This window comes from Lepidochelys kempii, chromosome 7 (genome assembly GCF_965140265.1).
Source record: "Lepidochelys kempii isolate rLepKem1 chromosome 7, rLepKem1.hap2, whole genome shotgun sequence".
Classification (NCBI taxonomy): Eukaryota; Metazoa; Chordata; order Testudines; family Cheloniidae; genus Lepidochelys; species Lepidochelys kempii.
The window spans coordinates 43,648,425-43,666,669 of record NC_133262.1 but is presented as its reverse complement, the minus strand read 5'-3'; the positions used below and the strand labels follow the sequence as shown (position 1 = coordinate 43,666,669).

At 45.5% G+C, this 18,245-nt stretch overlaps 1 protein-coding gene across 10 annotated transcripts in view; it reads left to right on the top strand.

Moving 5' to 3' along the window:
• Positions 1–18,245, top strand: part of NISCH (nischarin) — a 59,996-nt gene that overhangs the window by 24,898 nt on the left and 16,853 nt on the right. For 7 of the 10 annotated variants that reach the window (XM_073352450.1, XM_073352447.1, XM_073352452.1 and 4 more), the window contains 6 exons: positions 8,171–8,266; positions 8,931–9,083; positions 14,348–14,416; positions 14,914–15,099; positions 15,331–15,459; positions 16,720–16,833. In XM_073352450.1, the coding sequence (XP_073208551.1) occupies positions 8,171–8,266; positions 8,931–9,083; positions 14,348–14,416; positions 14,914–15,099; positions 15,331–15,459; positions 16,720–16,833 (747 nt within the window). The remainder of the gene's footprint in view (positions 1–8,170; positions 8,267–8,930; positions 9,084–14,347; positions 14,417–14,913; positions 15,100–15,330; positions 15,460–16,719; positions 16,834–18,245) is intronic. The other 3 variants (XM_073352449.1, XM_073352448.1, XM_073352451.1) reach the window with 3 other exon arrangements.

Here is an 18,245-nt window from a genome sequence, read left to right as displayed (position 1 = left end):
TTACATCAACAAGATTACCTTTATCAATCAAACGTGTAATCTTATAAAAAAAAAACATGTTAGTTTGTAAGGATCTCTCTTGTATATATCCATGTTGATTTGCATTATTTACATTACCCTCTTTTAATTCTTTATTAATCGAGTTCCTTATCAGCTGCTCCATTATTTTGCCCAGAACTGATGTCAGGCTGACAGGCCTATAATTACCCAGGTCATTCTGCTTACCCTCTTTAAAAATGGACACACTAGCTTTCTCCCAGTCTTCTGGAACTTCCCCAGTGTTCCAAGACTTATTGAAAATCAACATTAACAGTTCAGTGAGCTCATCAGCAAGCTCGTTTAAAACTCTTTGATGCAAGTTATCTGGACCTACAGATTTTAAAAAATCTAACTTTAATAGCTTCTGTTTAACCTTATCACCATATGATGAGGTTACGGAGTGGTGCACTGTGGGTAGCTATCCCACAGTTCCTGCAGTCTCCGCTGCCCATTGGAATTCTAGGTTAAGCTCCCAATGCCTGATGGGGCAAAACGTTGTTGCAGGTGGTTTTGGGTACATGTTGTTAGTCACCCCTCTCTCCGTGAAAGCAACGGCAGACAATCGTTTCACACCTTTTTTCCATGCAGACGCCATACCACGGCAAGCATGAAGCCCGCTCAGCTCACCGTTGCTGTTGTGTCCTGGGTGTTACCGTCATCAGACGGTGCAGTAGGACTGCTAACCATTGTCATCCACTGCAACTCTGCTCTCCTGCTCTTGTAAATGAGCTCAATCTCAACAGCAAATTTCTCCATGTTGTCATCATCCTCCGCTTCCGCTGCAACTCTGCTCTTCTGGTGCCATGAATCCACCTCGCAGGTCCTGTCGTCATTCTGTTTTCTCGTGGCATCCGTCGCCATCCACCGCTTCCGCTGCAACTCTGCTCTCCTGCAGATGCCATTCCACGGCAAGCATGGAGCCCGCTCAGCTCACCACTGCTGTTGTGAGCATTGTAAACACCTTGCGCATTATCCTGCAGTATGTGCAGAACCTGCAAAAGCAGGCGAGGAGGTGACGACAGTGCGATCACGATAGTGATGAGGACATGGACACAGACTTCTCTCAAAGAACGGGCCCTGGAAATTTGGACATCATGGTGGTAATGGGACAGGTTCCTGCCGTGGAACGATGATTCTGGGCCTGGGAAACAAGCACCGACTGGTGGGACTGCATAGTGTTGCAGGTCTGGGATGATTCCCAGTGGCTGCAAAACTTTAGCATGCGTAAGGGCACTTTCATGGAACTTTGTGACTTGCTTTCCCCTGCCCTGAAGCACAAGAATACCAGGATGAAAGCAGTCCCCACTGTTCACAAGCAAGTGGTGATAGCCCTCTGGAAGCTTGCAACGCCAGACAGTCGGGAATCAATTTGGAGTGGGTAAATCTACTGTGGGGGCTGCTGTGATCCAAGTAGCCAACGCAATCACTGAGCTGCTGCTATCAAGGGTAGTGACTCTGGGAAATGTGCAGGTCATAGTGGATGGCTTTGCTGCAATGGGGTTCCCTAACTGTGGTGGGACGATAGAGGGAACACATATCCCCTATCTTGGGACCGGAGCACCTTGGCAGCCAGTACGTAAACTGCAAGGGGTGCTTTTCAATGGTGCTGTAAGCACTGGTGGATCACAAGGGATGTTTCACCGACATCAATGTGGGATGGCCGGGAAAGGTGCATGATGCTAGCATCTTCAGGAGCTCTGGTCTGTTTTAACAGCTGCAGGAAGGAACTTACTTCCCAGACCACAAAATTACCGTTGGGGATATTGAAATGCCTATGGTTATCGTTGGGGACCCAGCCTACCCCTTAATGCTGTGGCTTCATGAAGCCATACACAAGCACCCCGGATAGTAATCAGGAGCTGTTCAAGTATAGGCTGAGCAAGTGCAGAATGGTGGTAGAATGTGCATTTGGATGTTTGAAAGCTCGCTGGCGCAGTTTACTGACTAGGTTAGATCTCAGCAAAACTAATATTCCCATTGTTGCTGCTTGCTGTGTGTTCCACAATATCTGTGAGAGTAAGGGGGAGACGTTTATGGCAGGGTGGGAGGTTGAGGCAAATCACCTGGCGGCCAATTACGAGCAACCAGACACAAGGGCAATTAGAAGAGCACAGCTGGGCACCCTGCACATCAGAGAAGCTTTGAAAGCCAGTTTCATGACTGGCCAGGCTACAGTATGACAGTTCTGTTTGTTTCTCCTTGATGAAAACCCGCCCCCTTGGTTGACCCTACTTCCCTGTAAGCCAACTGACCTCCCCCCTTTGATCATCACTTTCAGAGGCAGTAAAGTCGTCATTGTTTCAAAATCATGCATTCTTTATTAATTCATCACACAAATAGGGGGAAAACTCGAAAGGTAGCCTGGGAGGGGTGGGTGAGAAGGGAAGCATCCGGATGGGTTGTGGAGGAGGGAAGGACAAGGCTGCACTACAGTTCAAAACTTATTGAATGCCAGCTGTCTGTTGCTTGGGCAATCTTCTTGGGTGGAGTGGCTGAGTGCCCGTAGCCTCTCCCCCCTGCGTTCTTGGGCATCTGGATGAGGAGGATATGGAACTTGGGGAGGAGGGCAGGCGGTTATACAGGGGCTGCAGCGCCAGTGTGTGCTCCTGCTGCCTTTCCTGCAGCTCCACCAGACGCCTGAGCATGTCAGTTTGCTCCCCCATTAGCCTCAGCATTGCATCCTCCTCCTCTCATCGTGCTCCTCCCTCACGTTCCATTTCCTGCTTTCCTGGACTCTGCCATTGTTTGCCTTCACGCATTCTGCTGAGCTCTTTCAGTGCGGGAGGACTACATGAGCTCTGAGAACATGTCATCGCGAGTGTGTTTTCTGTGCTAGCCTCCAGGATGGAGATAATAGGGGGAGCGTAGAAACTTTGTAGTTGCAGGAGGAAAAAAGGGAGAGTAGTATTTAAAAAGATACATTTTAGAGAACAAAGGGAAGACTATTTCACACTGAATCAAGCAATTCACGTTACATAGCACATGTGCTTTTGGTACAAGGTCGCATTTTGCCTCTTATATTGAGTGCCTGCCAGTTTGGTGTGAGACATCACACAGGCTCGGCTGGGCAACAGAATTTGGCTTCACCCCCTCACCATCTTCCCCCCTCCCCCCACTGCGTGGCTAGTACTAGGGAAGATCCGTGTCAGCCAGATGCGAACAGCTCAGCATGAATGGGCCTCCCCCCACCACGTGGCTAACAGCGGGGATGATTTCTTTTCAGGCAAAGGCAAACAGCCCAGAAGGAACGGGCACCTCTGAATGTCCCCTTGGCGTGGTAAGGTGTCCTACCATGGAGGACGGAATAAGGCTGACCTCCCCAGAAACCTTCTGCAAAGGCTTTTAGAGTAGCTCTGGGAGAGCCTCATGAAGATGTCCCTGGAGGATTTCCGCTCCATCCCCAGACATGTTAACAGACTTTTCCAGTAGCTATACTGGCCGTGAATGCATCCCAAGTTTTCAGCGCAAATTACTCATGAAACACGCTTACTTTTAAACCCTGTATTGTATTTTACAAAGGTACGCTCACCAGAGGTGCCTTCTCCGGCTTCATGGTCCAGAAGCCTGGGTTGGGATGGTATTGGCTCCAGGGTGATGAACAGTTCCTGACTGCCGGTGGGAAGGGATTCTCCGCTTGCCTGCTCTGTGTCCCTATTGTAGCCTCTGTCCATCATGCCCTTAGAGATTTTGGCATATATATTGGCATTTCGTCTTTCAGAACGGAGTTCTGCCTGCAAGGGTTCTTCTCCCCATACAGCGATCAGATCCAGTACCTCCCGTTTGGTCCATGCTGGAGCTCTTTTGTGATTCTGGTACTGAATGGTCACCTGTGCTGATCAGCTTGCCATGCTGGCCAAAGAGAAAATGAAGTTCAAAAGTTCTCGGGTCTCTTCCTGTCTACCTGGTCAGTGCATCTAAGTTGAGTGCTGTCCAGAGCGGTCACAATGGAGCACTCTGGGATAGCTCCCGGAGGCCAATACCATCGAATTGCATCCACACTACCCCAAACTCAACCCAGCAAGGTAGATTTTAGTGCTAAACCCCTCGCCAGGGAGGAGTACAGAAATAGATTTTAAGAGCCCTTTAAGTCGACAAAACAGGCTTGGTCGTGTGGACGGGTGCAGGGTTAAATCCACCTAACGCTGCTAAATTCGACCTAAACTCATAGTGTAGACCAGGGCTTAGAGTAACATCTTTTGTCTTGGCTCTGGGAAGGCAGCACACTGTCCTCTTGTCCACCTGTGCCTTGCAGAATGTTTTTTAATTCTTCTGAATATTGAATCTACAACAAGGATTGCCTGTGTTCCTTGGACAGTTGGAGAACTTTTTGCGGGCAAGCTTGATTTTCTTAGTTTGGGCCCAACTGCCATCCGCATGTGTATCCCATACATCTTTCCGTTCCCTTGGACCTCCAGGATCTTGAGAGGTATCTTCTATAGTTTTCATGTTAAGGACCTGGTATCAATTTGAAACGTCTAGCTATGTGGAATTCTTCCCGGTCATCTTCTCTCTAGCAGCCACAGCCTGCCCATCCTTATCTGTCTCCAGCTATGTAGAATGCTGCTTTGACCTCTTGCCTCTGGTGGTTGAGCCACCAGGCTTCCTATGACTTCCTCTCTCTCTGATTCCTCAGAGGTCAGCTACATGATCATGATGATCCCTTCTGGCCTTCAAGTCTCTGAGTCTAGGCCAGTGCCATTTTTCCTTGGTGTTTCCCAAACCTGGCTGTTTCCTCAACTTCTCTGATTCTCAGTAGCATCTCAACTTGTCCCTCCAATCCTAGAATCTTTTCCTCCAGCACAGTCACCAACTTGCACTTCATGCACAGGAAATCCCTTCTGTCTTCAGGCAGGAAAGAGAATACATCCGTTGCAGGTCACCACCATTGTTCCATCACTGGCCATCTTAATATCACAAATAGTGCTGAACCTGGAAAGAAAACTTGCTCTGAAACCACCCGTTAGTTGCCTCTATTGGTTGGACCCTTACCATCTTTGACAAGGCACTGATCAAAGTTCCAAAGCCGAGAGCCTTGTAGCCTTTAGCAAGGCATCTTGCTTACTCAGTGCCCCATGGCTCTCTATGCAGCCCATACAGAGAGAACAAACAGTCATAGAATCATAGAATATCAGGGTTGGAAGGGACCTCAGGAGATTATCTAGTCCAACCCCCTGCTTGAAGCAAGACCAATCCCCAACTAAATCATCCCAGCCAGGGCTTTGTCAAGCCTGACCTTAAAAACTTCTAAGGAAGCAGATTCCACCACCTCCCTAGGTAACACATTCCAGTGTTTTACCACCCTCGTAGTGAAAAAGATTTTCCTAATATCCAACCTAAACCACCCCCACTGCAACTTGAGACCATTACTCCTTGTTCTGTCATCTGGTACCACTGAGAACAGTCTAGATCCATCCTCTTTGGAACCCCCTTTCAGGTAGTTGAAAGCAGCTATCAAATCCACCCTCATTCTTCTCGTCTGCAGACTAAACAATCCCAGTTCCCTCAGCCTCTCCTCATAAGTCATGTGTTCCAGTCCCCTAATCATTTTTGTTGCTCTCCTCTGGACATTTTCCAATTTTTCCACATCCTTCTTGTTGTGTGTGGCCCAAAACTGGACACTGTGCTCCAGATGAGGCCTCACCAATGTCAAATAGAGGGGAACGATCACGTCCCTCGATCTGCTGGCAATGCCCCTACTTACACATCCCAAAATGCCATTGGCCTTCTTGGCAACAATGGCACACTGTTGACTCATATCCAGCTTCTCGTCCACCGTAACCCCTAGGTCCTTTTCTGCAGAACTGTTGCCTAGCCATTCCGTCCCTAGTCTGTAGCAGTGCATGGGATTCTTCCGTCCTAAGTGCAGGACTCTGCACTTGTCCTTGTTGAAGATTTCTTTTGGCCCAATCCTCTAATTTGTCTAGGTCCCTCTGTATCCTATCCCTACCCTCCAGCGTATCTACCTCTCCTCCCAGTTTAGTGTCATCTGCAAACTTGCTGAGGGTGCAATCCACACCATCCTCCAGATCATTAATGAAGATATTGAACAAAACCGGCCCCAGGACCGACCCATGGGGCACTCCACTTGATACCGGCTGCCAACTAGACATGGAGCCATTGATCACTACCCGTTGAGCCCGACAATCTAGCCAGCTTTTTATCTACCTTATAGTCCATTCATCCAGCCCATACTACTTTAACTTGCTGGGAAGAATACTGTGGGATACTGTGTCAAAAGCTTTGCTAAAGTCAAGAAACAACATGTCCACTGCTTTCCGCTGATCCAGAGCCAATTATCTAGTCATGGAAGGCCATTAGGTTAGTCAGACATGACTTGGCCTTGGTGAATCCATGCTGACTGTTTCTGCTCACTTTTCTCTCCTCTAAGTGCTTCAGAATTGATTCCTTGAGGACCTGCTCTGTGATTTTTCCAGGGACTGAGGTGAGGCTGACTGGCCTGTAGTTCCCAGGATCCTCCTTCTTCCCTTTTTTGAAGTTGGGCACTACATTAGCTTTTCCAGTTGTCCGGGACCTCCCCCAATCGCCATGAGTTTTCAAAGATAATGGCCAATGGTTCTGCAATCACATCCGCCAACTCCTTTAGCACTCTCGGATGCAGCACATCCGGCCCCATGGACTTGTGCTCATCCAGCTTTTCCAAATAGTCCTGAACCACTTCTTTCTCCACAGAGGGCTGGTCACCTCCTCCCCATGCTGTGCTGCCCAGTGCAGCAGTCTCGGAGCTGACCTGGTTCGTGAAGACAAAGGCAAAAAAAGCATTGAGTACATTAGCTTTTTCCAATCCTCTGTCACTAGATTGCCTCCTTCATTCAGTAAGGGGCCCACACTTCCCTTGACTTTCTTCTTGTTGCTAACATACCTGAAGAAACCATTCTTGTTACTCTTAACATCTCTTGCTAGCCAAACAACCCACAGATGGACCAAATGCTCCACTCACTGGGTCCCGCTACTTTCAAGCACAGAGTCTGCAGCTACTCCCTCCACAACTCCTGTTAGTAGCCTCTGTTTGTGGCATTTATTTAATAAAGATTTTTTTAAATTAAAATTATCATGTGGGAAGGAAATACATCAGTAGCTCTTTGAGGGGATCTTAAAGGCTTCACCAGCTAAAATGCTTCATTTTCTGGATAGGGGCAGATCACTTTCTAAAAAAAGAACATGGAAAAGGAAAAATAATTTAACATGAGGGGTTTTATAACTTGAACGTTCATGCAAAGTACTGAATTGACTAGTTCTGGATTGACATCCTCTTTACAATAATAATGCAGACTTTCCCATCAGAGTATCAGCTCTGTCCTGGAAGAACTCCACTTCTAAGGACAAGAGGAACTCAGTTTCTATACCCATTCAAGCTTGTCTCTTTGATACTGCCCACAAGGGTGCCATTTGTGGTGGTGGTCATGCGATGTAGGCTTTTGTCTACTAGGAATTAACTGGACTGAGGCTACTAAGCACCTCAGATGGCAATGTTCTTCAGCCACTTCCAAAGAGGGGCCGGCTGGAAGTGGCTGAAGAACATTGATGACCTCCAAGTAAAAGGCTCAATATCCTTTAAATTTGTCATATGTAATAAAGTCTCTGGGAAATTTTGCATTCAGCCTAGTCTCCCACTTCTTATGACACTTACTTTTTTTAAAATGTGGAGAATGCGCAAGGATTGTTAATATGATCAAGTATCTGCTGCTGTAAATGTAGTTAAACTTACTTGCAAGAGTCCTTTCCGTTTGGTAAGAGTGAAGTATTATGTCCAGTTGCCTGGGTGGCTTCAGCATGATGAGAATTTTTACTTGTGCTGAGCAACTTTGTTGAAAGAGCTTTTTGAATTTTGCTGCTTTGGGGTTGTCCCACTGATTTCATTGTCTGCTTTGCTTTGGCTTGACCAACTTCTGGTGCAATAGATTGGATCAGCTCCTGCTTGGTCCTGTTTCTTATTTATATTCTTATGGAAAAGAGATTTTAGAGGAACACTGTATATGCTCTCTCTGTTGCTACAGTTGAACACCTGGTATACCAGCTATCACCAGCATCCTCCTTACTTAATTATTATGTTTGTTCTAATACTCATGTACTTGTGATTTATTTTGTAAAGGTGTATTTTCCCTTTAAATAGATAAATCACTGTGGTGCAAATCGCATTAAAGGGCTGACATCATCAAAGCACACTTTAATCACGATGAGTGTTCGGTTTTCAGCAACCTCAATGAAAGTAAGTGCAATTTCCCAAGGCTGGCAATTGTTTAAAACATGTCCAAAAGTATTACAATTGCAGGAGTGTTTATCTGAAGTCATGTCTTGCTGTGTCAAGTGTTACTATTAAAGCCATATGACTGAAGGGTCCTATATTATCTTGAGAGGTAATGTCATTTTTATAAATCAGAAGGAAATGTTTATTATCTGTGTACCAACTCTTTAACATCTGTCTTTACAAATAAAACGTTGACAGATTTGAAAATATCTTTATCAGAGCACAAGGGAACTATAGTTATTAATCCATAATCGTGTACTTATTTCTTGCTTCAGTTTTCTGAAGGGTGTCTGGTATTCATGACAACTGAAGGGTGTCTAGTATTCATGACAACTGTAGTTATTTCTCAATAATCGTAGTATTCAAGCAGATTCTCTGCTTGGATGGATTGGCTACTGCTGTCAGAACTCCCCATCCATATGCCCAAAATAAGCATAGTTCTTGTAGTTTCAAACCTGTCAGTCCAGATATTAAATTCTATTAAATTTAATCTGAATGAGTTATTTTAACATTTGCAAAGGTTTCTTATTGAACTGTTGCAAGACTTGTTTTGAGAACTATTCATTTTCCCTGAATGCATAGTTGTAGTGTTTTAATAATGTTCGTTAATGTCTGTCTTAAACAGGAAATTCTAGTGCCTGAGGCCTCTGAATTTGACCAATGGGAGCCAGAGGGTACCCTTTCAAGTTTTCCTGTGACCGCGGTTATCCCAACGTGGAAGACTTTAACAACTTTAGATATGAGTCACAATCGCATATCTCAGATTGATGATTCAGTGGTAAGACCTCATGGAGCTTAGTCTTCAAGACATTTTCTTGTTTGGAAAAAATGCACGGTGAGCATGCTGTGGAACAATCTAGATAGTCAGCAGGGCTTTAAATTTACATCGGAAACTTCCATTTGTCTAGAGGATTTCCATTTGCACTCATATTTTGCTTTTAACTTAAATTGTACATTGACAATCTAAATCATAGAAAAAGCAATATTTTTTGGAAGCAATGTAAGCAGTGAAATTGCAGGTTTGTTTAACTTCAGTAGTTTCTGCCCTCAGGCAAAGCAAGGGCAGCAGCAAATGCAGTGTCTGTATGGAGCATTTTGTGTATATGATTGTTGAATTACAGGAATGCTGTAGATCTTCTGAAACTTTTATGCTTCAAACTAGTTTTATTCTTAACCCAGTTATATAAAACAAAATCCGGTTCTGGGGTAGAACTTACTTTATGTTACAGACCTTTACTTATTGGTGTTTAAAGGCAGCCCCACTAGTTAGAGTAGCACAGTTGACAATGACTCACTATGAAAAGTCTTCCAAACATAAAAACCACATCCTAAGTATTCAGTCAAGACATTACTTCCTTTGTTTTCCTTTCCATGCTGCTTCTGCAGTTCCCAAATTAAAGATAATTAAGTAAACTATGGGGTTTTTTTTATCGCTGTCACTGCTATAATGTCTGTGTGCCTCACAAACACATTTTTCCTCACAACCAATGTGTGAGACAGGGAAGTAGTTATCCTCATAACTCAGATGGGGAACTGGAACACAGATTAAGTGACTTGTCCAAGGTCATGAAGTCTGTGACATAGGCAGAAAAGAATCTGGATCTCTTAGATCCAAGTCCAGGGCCTTAACCACAATGCATTTCTTCCTCCCTTCAATGTTTGCAAAGACTGATCTTTAGGGAGATCAAAACCAAAACAAGGATATAATGCAGGCAGTATAACATCAAGTCTCTGAATGAGACAGACTTTAATTCTGCAATATGAATGAGTTTGAAGGTAAGGGTATATATGGAATCTAGAGTTTATTGTGGCCCTATAAATGCTTCCTTGAGGTATTAAGTTGGTGCATAAATTGTAGACATAATCATAGACTATTAGGGTTAGAAGAGACCTCAGGAGGTCATCTAGTCCAATCCTCTTCTCAAAGCAGGTACAATACCAACTAAATCATCCCAGCCAAGGCTTTGTCAAGCCGGGCCTTAAAAACCTCTAAGATGAAGATTCCACCATCTCCCTAGGTAACCCATTCCAGTGCTTCGCCAACCTCCTAGTGAAAGAGTATTTCCTAATATCCAACCTAGACCTCCCCCACTGCAACTTGAGACCATTGCTTCTTATTCTGTCTTCTGCCACCACTGAGAACAGCCTAGCTCCATCCTCTTTGGAACCCCCTCTTCAGGTAGTTGAAGGCTGCTATCAAATCTCCCCTCACTCTTCTCTTCTGCAGACTAAATAACCCCAGTTCCCTCAGCCTCTCCTCATAAGTCATGTGCCCCACCCCCCTAATCATTTTTGTTGCCCTCCATTGGACTCTCTAATTTGTCCACATCCTTTCTGTAGTGGGGGGATCAAAACTGGACACAATACTCCAGATGTGGCCTCACCAGTGCCGAATAGAGGGAAATAATCACTTCCCTTGATCTGCTGGCAATGCTCCTACTAATACAACCAATATGCCATTGGCCTTCTTGGCAACAAGGGCACACTGCTGACTCATATCCAGCTTCTCATCCACTGTAATCCCTAGGTCCTTTTCTGTAGAACTGCCACTTAGTCAGTCAGTCACCAGCCTTTAGCGGTGCATAGGACTCTTCCTTCCAAAGTGAAGGACTCTGCACTTGTCCTTGTTGAACCTCATCAGATTTCTTTTGGCCCAATCCTCCAATTTGTCTAGGTCACTCTGGACCCTATCCCTACCCTCCAGCATATCTACCTCTCCCCCCAGTTTAGTGTCATCTGCAAACTTGCTGAGGGTGCAATTAATCCCATCATCCAGATCATTGATAAAGATGTTGAACAAAACTGGCCCCAGGACCGACCCCTGGAGTACTCCTCTTGATACCGGCTGCCATCTAGACATTGAGCTGTTGATCACTACCTGTTGATCCCAACAATCTAGCCAGCTTTCTGTCCACCTTATAGACCATTCATCTAATCCATACTTTTTTAACTTGCTGGCAGGAATACTGTGGGAGACTGTATCAAAAGCTTTGCTAAAGTCAAGATATATCACATCATCTGCTTTCCCCATATCCACAGAGTCAGTTATCACATCATAGAAGGCAATCAGGTTGGTCAGGCATGACTTGCCCTTGGTGAATCCACGTTGACTGTTCCTGATCACCTTCCTCTCCTCCAAGTGCTTCAAAATGGATTCCTTGAGCACCTGCTCTGTGATTTTGCCGGGGACTGAAGTGAGGCTGATGGGTGTGTAGTTTCCCATGTTCTCTTTCTTCCCTTTTTAAAATATGGGCATTATACTTGCCTTTTTCCAATAGTCCGGGACCTCCCTGGGTCGCCATGAATTTTCAAAGATAATGGCCAATGGTTCTGCAATCACATCAGCCAACTCCATCACCACCCTTGGATGCATTATATCTGGACCCATGGACTTGTGCATGTCCAGCTCTTCTAAATAGTTCTTAACCTGTTCTTTCACCACTGAGGGCTGCTCACCTCCTCCCCATACTGTATGGCCCAGTGCAGCAGTCTAGGAGCTGACCTTGTCTGTGAGGACCGAGGCAAAAAAAGCATTGAGTACTTAAGGCACTATGATGCCTCCCCCATTCAGTAAGGCTCCCACACTTTCCCTGACCACCACCTTGTTGCTAACATACTTGTAGAAACCCTTCTTGTTACCCTTAACATCCTTTGCTAGCTGCAACTCCAGTTGTGCCTTGGCCTTCCTGATTACACCCCTGCATGCTCTAGCAATATTTTTATAGTCCTCCCTAGTCATCTGTCTAAATTTCCACTTGTTGGAAGCTTCCTTTTTAAGTTCAAGCTCACCAAAGATTTCACTGTTAAGCCAAACTGGTCGCCTGCCATATTTGCTATTCTTTCTGCACTTCGGGATGGTTTGTTGCTGCGCCCTCAATAAGGCTTCTTTAAAATATAGCCAGCTCTCCTGGATTCCTTGCCCCCTCACATTAGCTTCCCAGGGGATCCTGCCGATCAGTTCTCTGAGGGAGTCTAAGTCTGCTTTTCTGAAGTCTAGGGTCTGTATTTTGCTACTCTCCTTTCTTCCTTTTTTGAGGATCCTGAACACAACCATTGCAAGGTCATTGGTGCCGAGGTTGCCACCCACTTTTACTTCGCCTACCAATTCTTTCCTGTTTGTAAGCAGCAGGTCAAGAGGAGCACGGCCCTTAGTCGGTTTTTCCAGCACTTGTACCAGGAAGTTGTCCCCAACGCTTTCCAAAAACTTCCTGGATTGTCTGTGCATTGTTGTGTTGCTCTGCCAGCAGATGTCAGGGTGATTAAAGTCCCCCATTCGTACCAGGGCCTGTGATCTGGAAACTTCAGTTAGTTGTCCGAAGAAAGCCTCGTCTACCTCATCCTTCTGATCCGGTGGTCTATAGCACACGCTCATCACGACATCACCCTTGTTGCTCTCACCTCTAAACTTAACCCAAAGACTCTCAACAGGCTTTTCTCCAGTTTCAAACTGGAGCTCTGAGTAATCATACCGCTCTCTTACATACCATGCAACTCCTCCACCTTTCCATCTGTACCTGTCCTTTCTGAACAGTTTATACCAGGGGTGGGCAAACTTTTTGGCAAGAGGGCCACATAGGGGTTGCAAAACTATATGGAAGGCCAGGTAGGAAAGGCTGTGTGTCCGCAAACAGCCTGGCCCCCATCTCCTATCCGCCCCCTCCTACTTCCCGCCCCCCCGACTGCCCACCTCAGAATCCCCGACCCATCCAGCCGCCCCTGCTCCTTGTCCCCTGACCATCCCCTCCCGGGACCCCCACCCCTAATTTTCCCCCCAGGATCCCACCCCCTATCCAACCACCCCTTCTCCCTGTCCCCTGACTGCCCCAACCCCTAACCACACCCCTGCCCCCTGATAGGCCCCCCGGGACTCCCACACCTATCCAACCCCCCCTCTGCTCCCTGCCCCCGGACTGCCCTGCCCCCTAATAGGCCCCCTGGGACTCCCATGCCTATCCAGCCCCCCCTGTCGCCTGACTGCCCCCCGGGACCTCCCACCCCCTTATCATGCTGGAGCTAGCCACGCCACCACACTGCCTGGCAGGAGTGGTGGGTCAGAGTGCTGGTGGCACAGTTCGCTGAGGCTGCAGGAGAGGGGGGAGAACTGGGGAGGGGCCAGAGAACTGGGAGAGGGGCCATCCGGGAGGTTAGGGGCTGTGCAGGATGGTCGGGCCCATGGGCCATAGTTTGCCCACCTCTGGTTTATACCTATCCATGACAGTGCTCCAGTCATGTGAACTGCCCCACCAAGTTTCTGTTATTCCAGTCACATCATAGTTCCTTGATTGTGCCAGGATTTCCAATTCTTCCTGTTTGTTTCCCAGGCTTCTTGCGTTCGTGTACATGCACCTAAGATAACTAGCTGATTGCCCTACTTTCTCAGTATGAATCAGGAGGCTTCCCGTCTTGTACCCTCCTCCTTGCGTTTCCTCCTGGTATCCCACTCCCCCGTTTACCTCTTGGTTTAGGTCACCATCCCCCGGTGAACCTAGTTTAAAGCCTTCCTCACTAGGTTAGCAAGCCTGCCTCCAAAGATGCTCTTCCCTTTCTTCATTAGGTGGATCCCATCTCTTCCTAGAAATTCTTCTTCCCGGAACAACATCCTATGGTCGAAGAATCCAAAGCCCTCTCTCGAGCTGACTCTTGCAATTTTTAGCTTTATCCGGATTGCTGCATAACCCAAATACCCATCCCTACTAAGATGAAACATCTCAAATGAGCTTGGGCTGTAATGATTGGCTTAATTGGGAGATAGCACATTAGTACTGAGTATGAAGCCAGAATTTCAAAGTAGAACTTGACCTTACTTCTCAAAGTAGAGCTAATGTTTTTTTCAAGAAGTGCCTGGTGCCACTTAGGTTGCTGAACTACCATATGTGTGAGTGAGTGATTGTTTTTTGGTTTTGTTCTTTTTACTTTAGAGACTCAGGACATACAAATATGCCTTTTTCTTTATCATTAATCAGCTGACAGCCTGGCAAATGTGGGCCGATTGGCAGAAGCAAAAGGGCATTTTACTGCATAAAACCATTTCTTTTCTTCCAGAAACTAATTCCGAAGATTGAATTCCTAGAATTGAGTCACAATGACGTGTCGCTAATAGAGAATGTACAGGTCAGTGACATTATTGAGGATTCACTTTTGTCTCCGAAGTCTTGGGATGTGAGAGCACAGAGCTTCTTCGTTTGGACTTTGTGTTGGCTGCCTTTCTCATGCATAGTGCATTAACTGTAAAGATTACATTCTGACATCATTAAAAACAATTTGGGCTAGCTCCCTCCATGTCCATGCTCCACCATATACTACTTTCAGTCCTCCATTTTCCCTCTCCCTTTTCTTGTTTCACCAGCTCCCCTGCAGTTCTTATCATTTTGCATAGCAACCAGCTGGCAATGAAGGCAATGTGGGTCTGTAGAACTGAGCCAGGGGAATCTCTCCCTCCCTACATGGGCCCACATGGGTGAATGAGACTATGCACAAATTTTTGCTGGCTAGTGTGCATTTTAATCTTGCACACAGCTGGGGTGAGCCTTAGCACAGTGTCTCCAATAGATGTTATTTAATTTGACTGAATTGGTCTGTGATGTTGCTGTTGTGTTCTGGTGTTGCAGCATCTTTACAACCTCATTCATCTGGACCTATCCTACAACAAACTTGCATCGTTGGAGGGTGTTCATACAAAACTTGGGAACATTAAAACTCTGAATTTAGCAGGAAACCTTCTGGAAAGGCTGTGTGGCCTTAACAAACTGTACTCACTAGTCAACCTGGATCTTAGCAGCAACAAAATAGATCAGGTAACTGATTAGCTTCATTGCAACAATAAAATTAATTTTAACAAATTGTCCTTCAGGTTATGGGCAGTTGGTTTCAAAGTTAAAATACGGATTATAATAGGTCTTTGTGCTTGCAGCATTATTATAGTTTTCCTGTTGTATACACCCTATACTTCATACATTTATACATATGCTCATTTTCAAAGAATGCAACTTTGAGTGACACCTATATTTATATGCAAATATTTTCAGATTGACGAAATAAGAAATATAGGAAGCCTTCCATGTTTAGAAAAGGTGGTCTTATCCAACAATCCTTTGAGCATCATTCCTGATTACAGGACCAAAGTGCTAGCCCAATTTGGGGACAGAGCCTCAGAGGTAAGCCACTTGGAATTTTTATTTGAATTCAGTACCTAAAAATCTTTTTATTTTCTAAAATCTGTAGAGAAAACAAGTGGCTAGTTCAGCTTTTTTTGCACAGCTGTTAAATTTGCAAAAATTCCTTTAAATGTTTGTAAAAAGAAAAGGAGTACTTGTGGCACCTTAGAGACTAACCAATTTATTTGAGCATAAGCTTTCGTGAGCTACAGCTCACTTCATCAGATGCATATCGTGGAAACTGCAGCAGACTTTATATATACACAGAGAATATGAAACAATACCTCCTCCCACCCCACTGTCCTGCTGGTAATAGCTTATCTAAAGTGATTTGGATTTGACTTGGATTTAAACTTGAAGAGTGGTCAGTTTGGATGAGCTATTACCAGCAGGAGAGTGAGTTTGTGTGTGTATGGGGGTGGGGGGGATGTGAGAAAACCTGGATTTGTGCAGGAAATAGCCCAACTTGATTGTCATGCACATTGTGTAAAGAGTTGTCACTTTGGATGGGCTATCACCAGCAGGAGAGTGAATTTGTGTGGGGGGGTGGAGGGTGAGAAAACCTGGATTTGTGCTGGAAATGGCCCACCTGATGATCACTTTAGATAAGCTATTACCAGCAGGACAGTGGGGTGGGAGGAGGTATTGTTTCATATTCTCTGTGTATATATAAAGTCTGCTGCAGTTTCCACGGTATGCATCTGATGAAGTGAGCTGTAGCTCACGAAAGCTTATGCTCAAATAAATTGGTTAGTCTCTAAGATGCCACAAGTACTCCTTTTCTTTTTGCGAATACAGACTAACACGGCTGTTACTCTGAAACCTGTCTTTAAATGTTTGCTATGTGTTGTAGAGATTCTCTATTTTAGAGAATGAAACCATCTTACTCCTGGCAATGTCAGCTGTGGGAAGAAAACTTAAGGCCTTGTGTGAATAGAGAAGCAGCACATTTACATTTGAACACAGTGTTTGCTAGAAAGGTGTGAAAATAGCTTTTCAGGCATTTTTGAACTTGCATTGAAAGTTGTCTCAGTCCTTTGGGAGTTAGGGTGGGAAGGTCTGGTTTTCCATGAAAAGTAACCCTACAGATGTACTTAGTTTTCCATTATGGTACCAGATTACTTTAAATGTTTGTATTCGTGTAAACAGACAGTGGTCATCTCAAAATAGTGGTGGTGTCTTGCTTCAATGAGTGCATCATTCTTTCAGTATTGTTATTGAGGCTTAACCAAACAATTTGTCTTTATGGATTTTATTCAGGTCTGTTTGGATAATATCAGTACCACAGAAAAGGAACTTGACACTGTAGAAGTGTTGAAAGCTATTCAAAAAGCAAAGGAGGTTAAGTACAAGTTGAATAACTCTGATAAGAAGGTGAGTTTTTAAGAGGAAGGAGGATCAGGGGCTAGAAACCATGTGAGTAAAACATGGACAATGTGCTGCTTGGGGGGAAAAAAAAAAAACTAAGATATTCTACAAGACTTAAATAATATCTCAAATTACTGGTGGATCTATTTGGCTTACTAATGAAGCATCTGTTTTGTAACAACTTCTACAAAACATGCTCTGCTTGCTTGCTTTAACGTCTGATGAACTTTAAATGCAGCAATTTTGCACGTTTTTCCTGTTCTGTTCCTTTAACTGCAGTAATGTCTTCTATGCCTTCCTTTCTGTGGTGATCTGGCAGATGAGAAGGAGGAGGGATAGGTAGAATGACTTCACAATATACAGAGTGGCTAACTTGATGAGAAGCACAGCTGTGCTGGTCCATGTTATAAGTTGTAAAGTCCATTCAAAGATGATCACTAAAAACAATGTCCACTGATTGTGCAGTAAAGTATTTAAATAATTTTTTAAAAGACCTTCCCTGTTGGCACTGGTGGGGATTTCTTTGATTTTGTTTCCTCGGGGAATCAAAGTCAGGTGAGACTGTCCCACCTCTGAACTGTGCCTGCAGTGTGAGCTAGGAGGGCAGTTCCCCTGCTCAGGTACACATACTCACACTTGCTCTCATTGAGTATATGAGCAAGTATAAATAGAAGTGTAGCTGTGATAGCGTGGCTAGCAGCGGAGTGCGTACCCACCAGTTTCTGGCTCTTTTGTACTTGTCACATCTCAGCTGTGCTTCTGCTGCCCATGCTACTGCTGCTACACTGCCGTTTGTACTCAATGAGAGCTAGTGCGAATGTGTACATCAGGGGCGGCCAACCTGAGCCTGAGAAGGAGCCAGAATTTACCAATGTACATTGCCAAAGAGCCACACTAATACGTCAGCAGCCCCCCATCTGCTCCTTCCACTCCAACCTGCAGCACCTCCTGCCCGCTGGCAGCCCCACCAATCCCACTCCCTCCCCACTCCTGCCCACCGCGATCAGCTGTTATGCGTTACACTGGAGGCTCTGGTGGGGAGTGGGGAAAAGCAAGGGCATGACAGGCTCAGGGGAAGGGGTGGAGTGGGGGCAGGGCCTGGGGCGGCGGAGCAGGGGGTTGAGCACTGAACACCCCCAGGCACACTGGAAACTTAGCATCTATAGCTCCAGCCCTGGAGTTAGTGCCTATGCAAGGAGCTGCATATTAACTTCTGAAGAGCCGCATGCAGCTCCAGAGCCACATGGTGGCCACCCCTGGTGTACCTGAACAGGGGAAGCACACCCCTCTCTCGTAGTGTAGACGTATCCTGCGTACCTCTCACCTGCAGTTAAAGTATGTTTCAGGTTTGCACTTTTGATTGTGGCTGTGAGGCCAGTTATAACCAGACTGTCCAGACTTGGCATTAGAAAAACTAC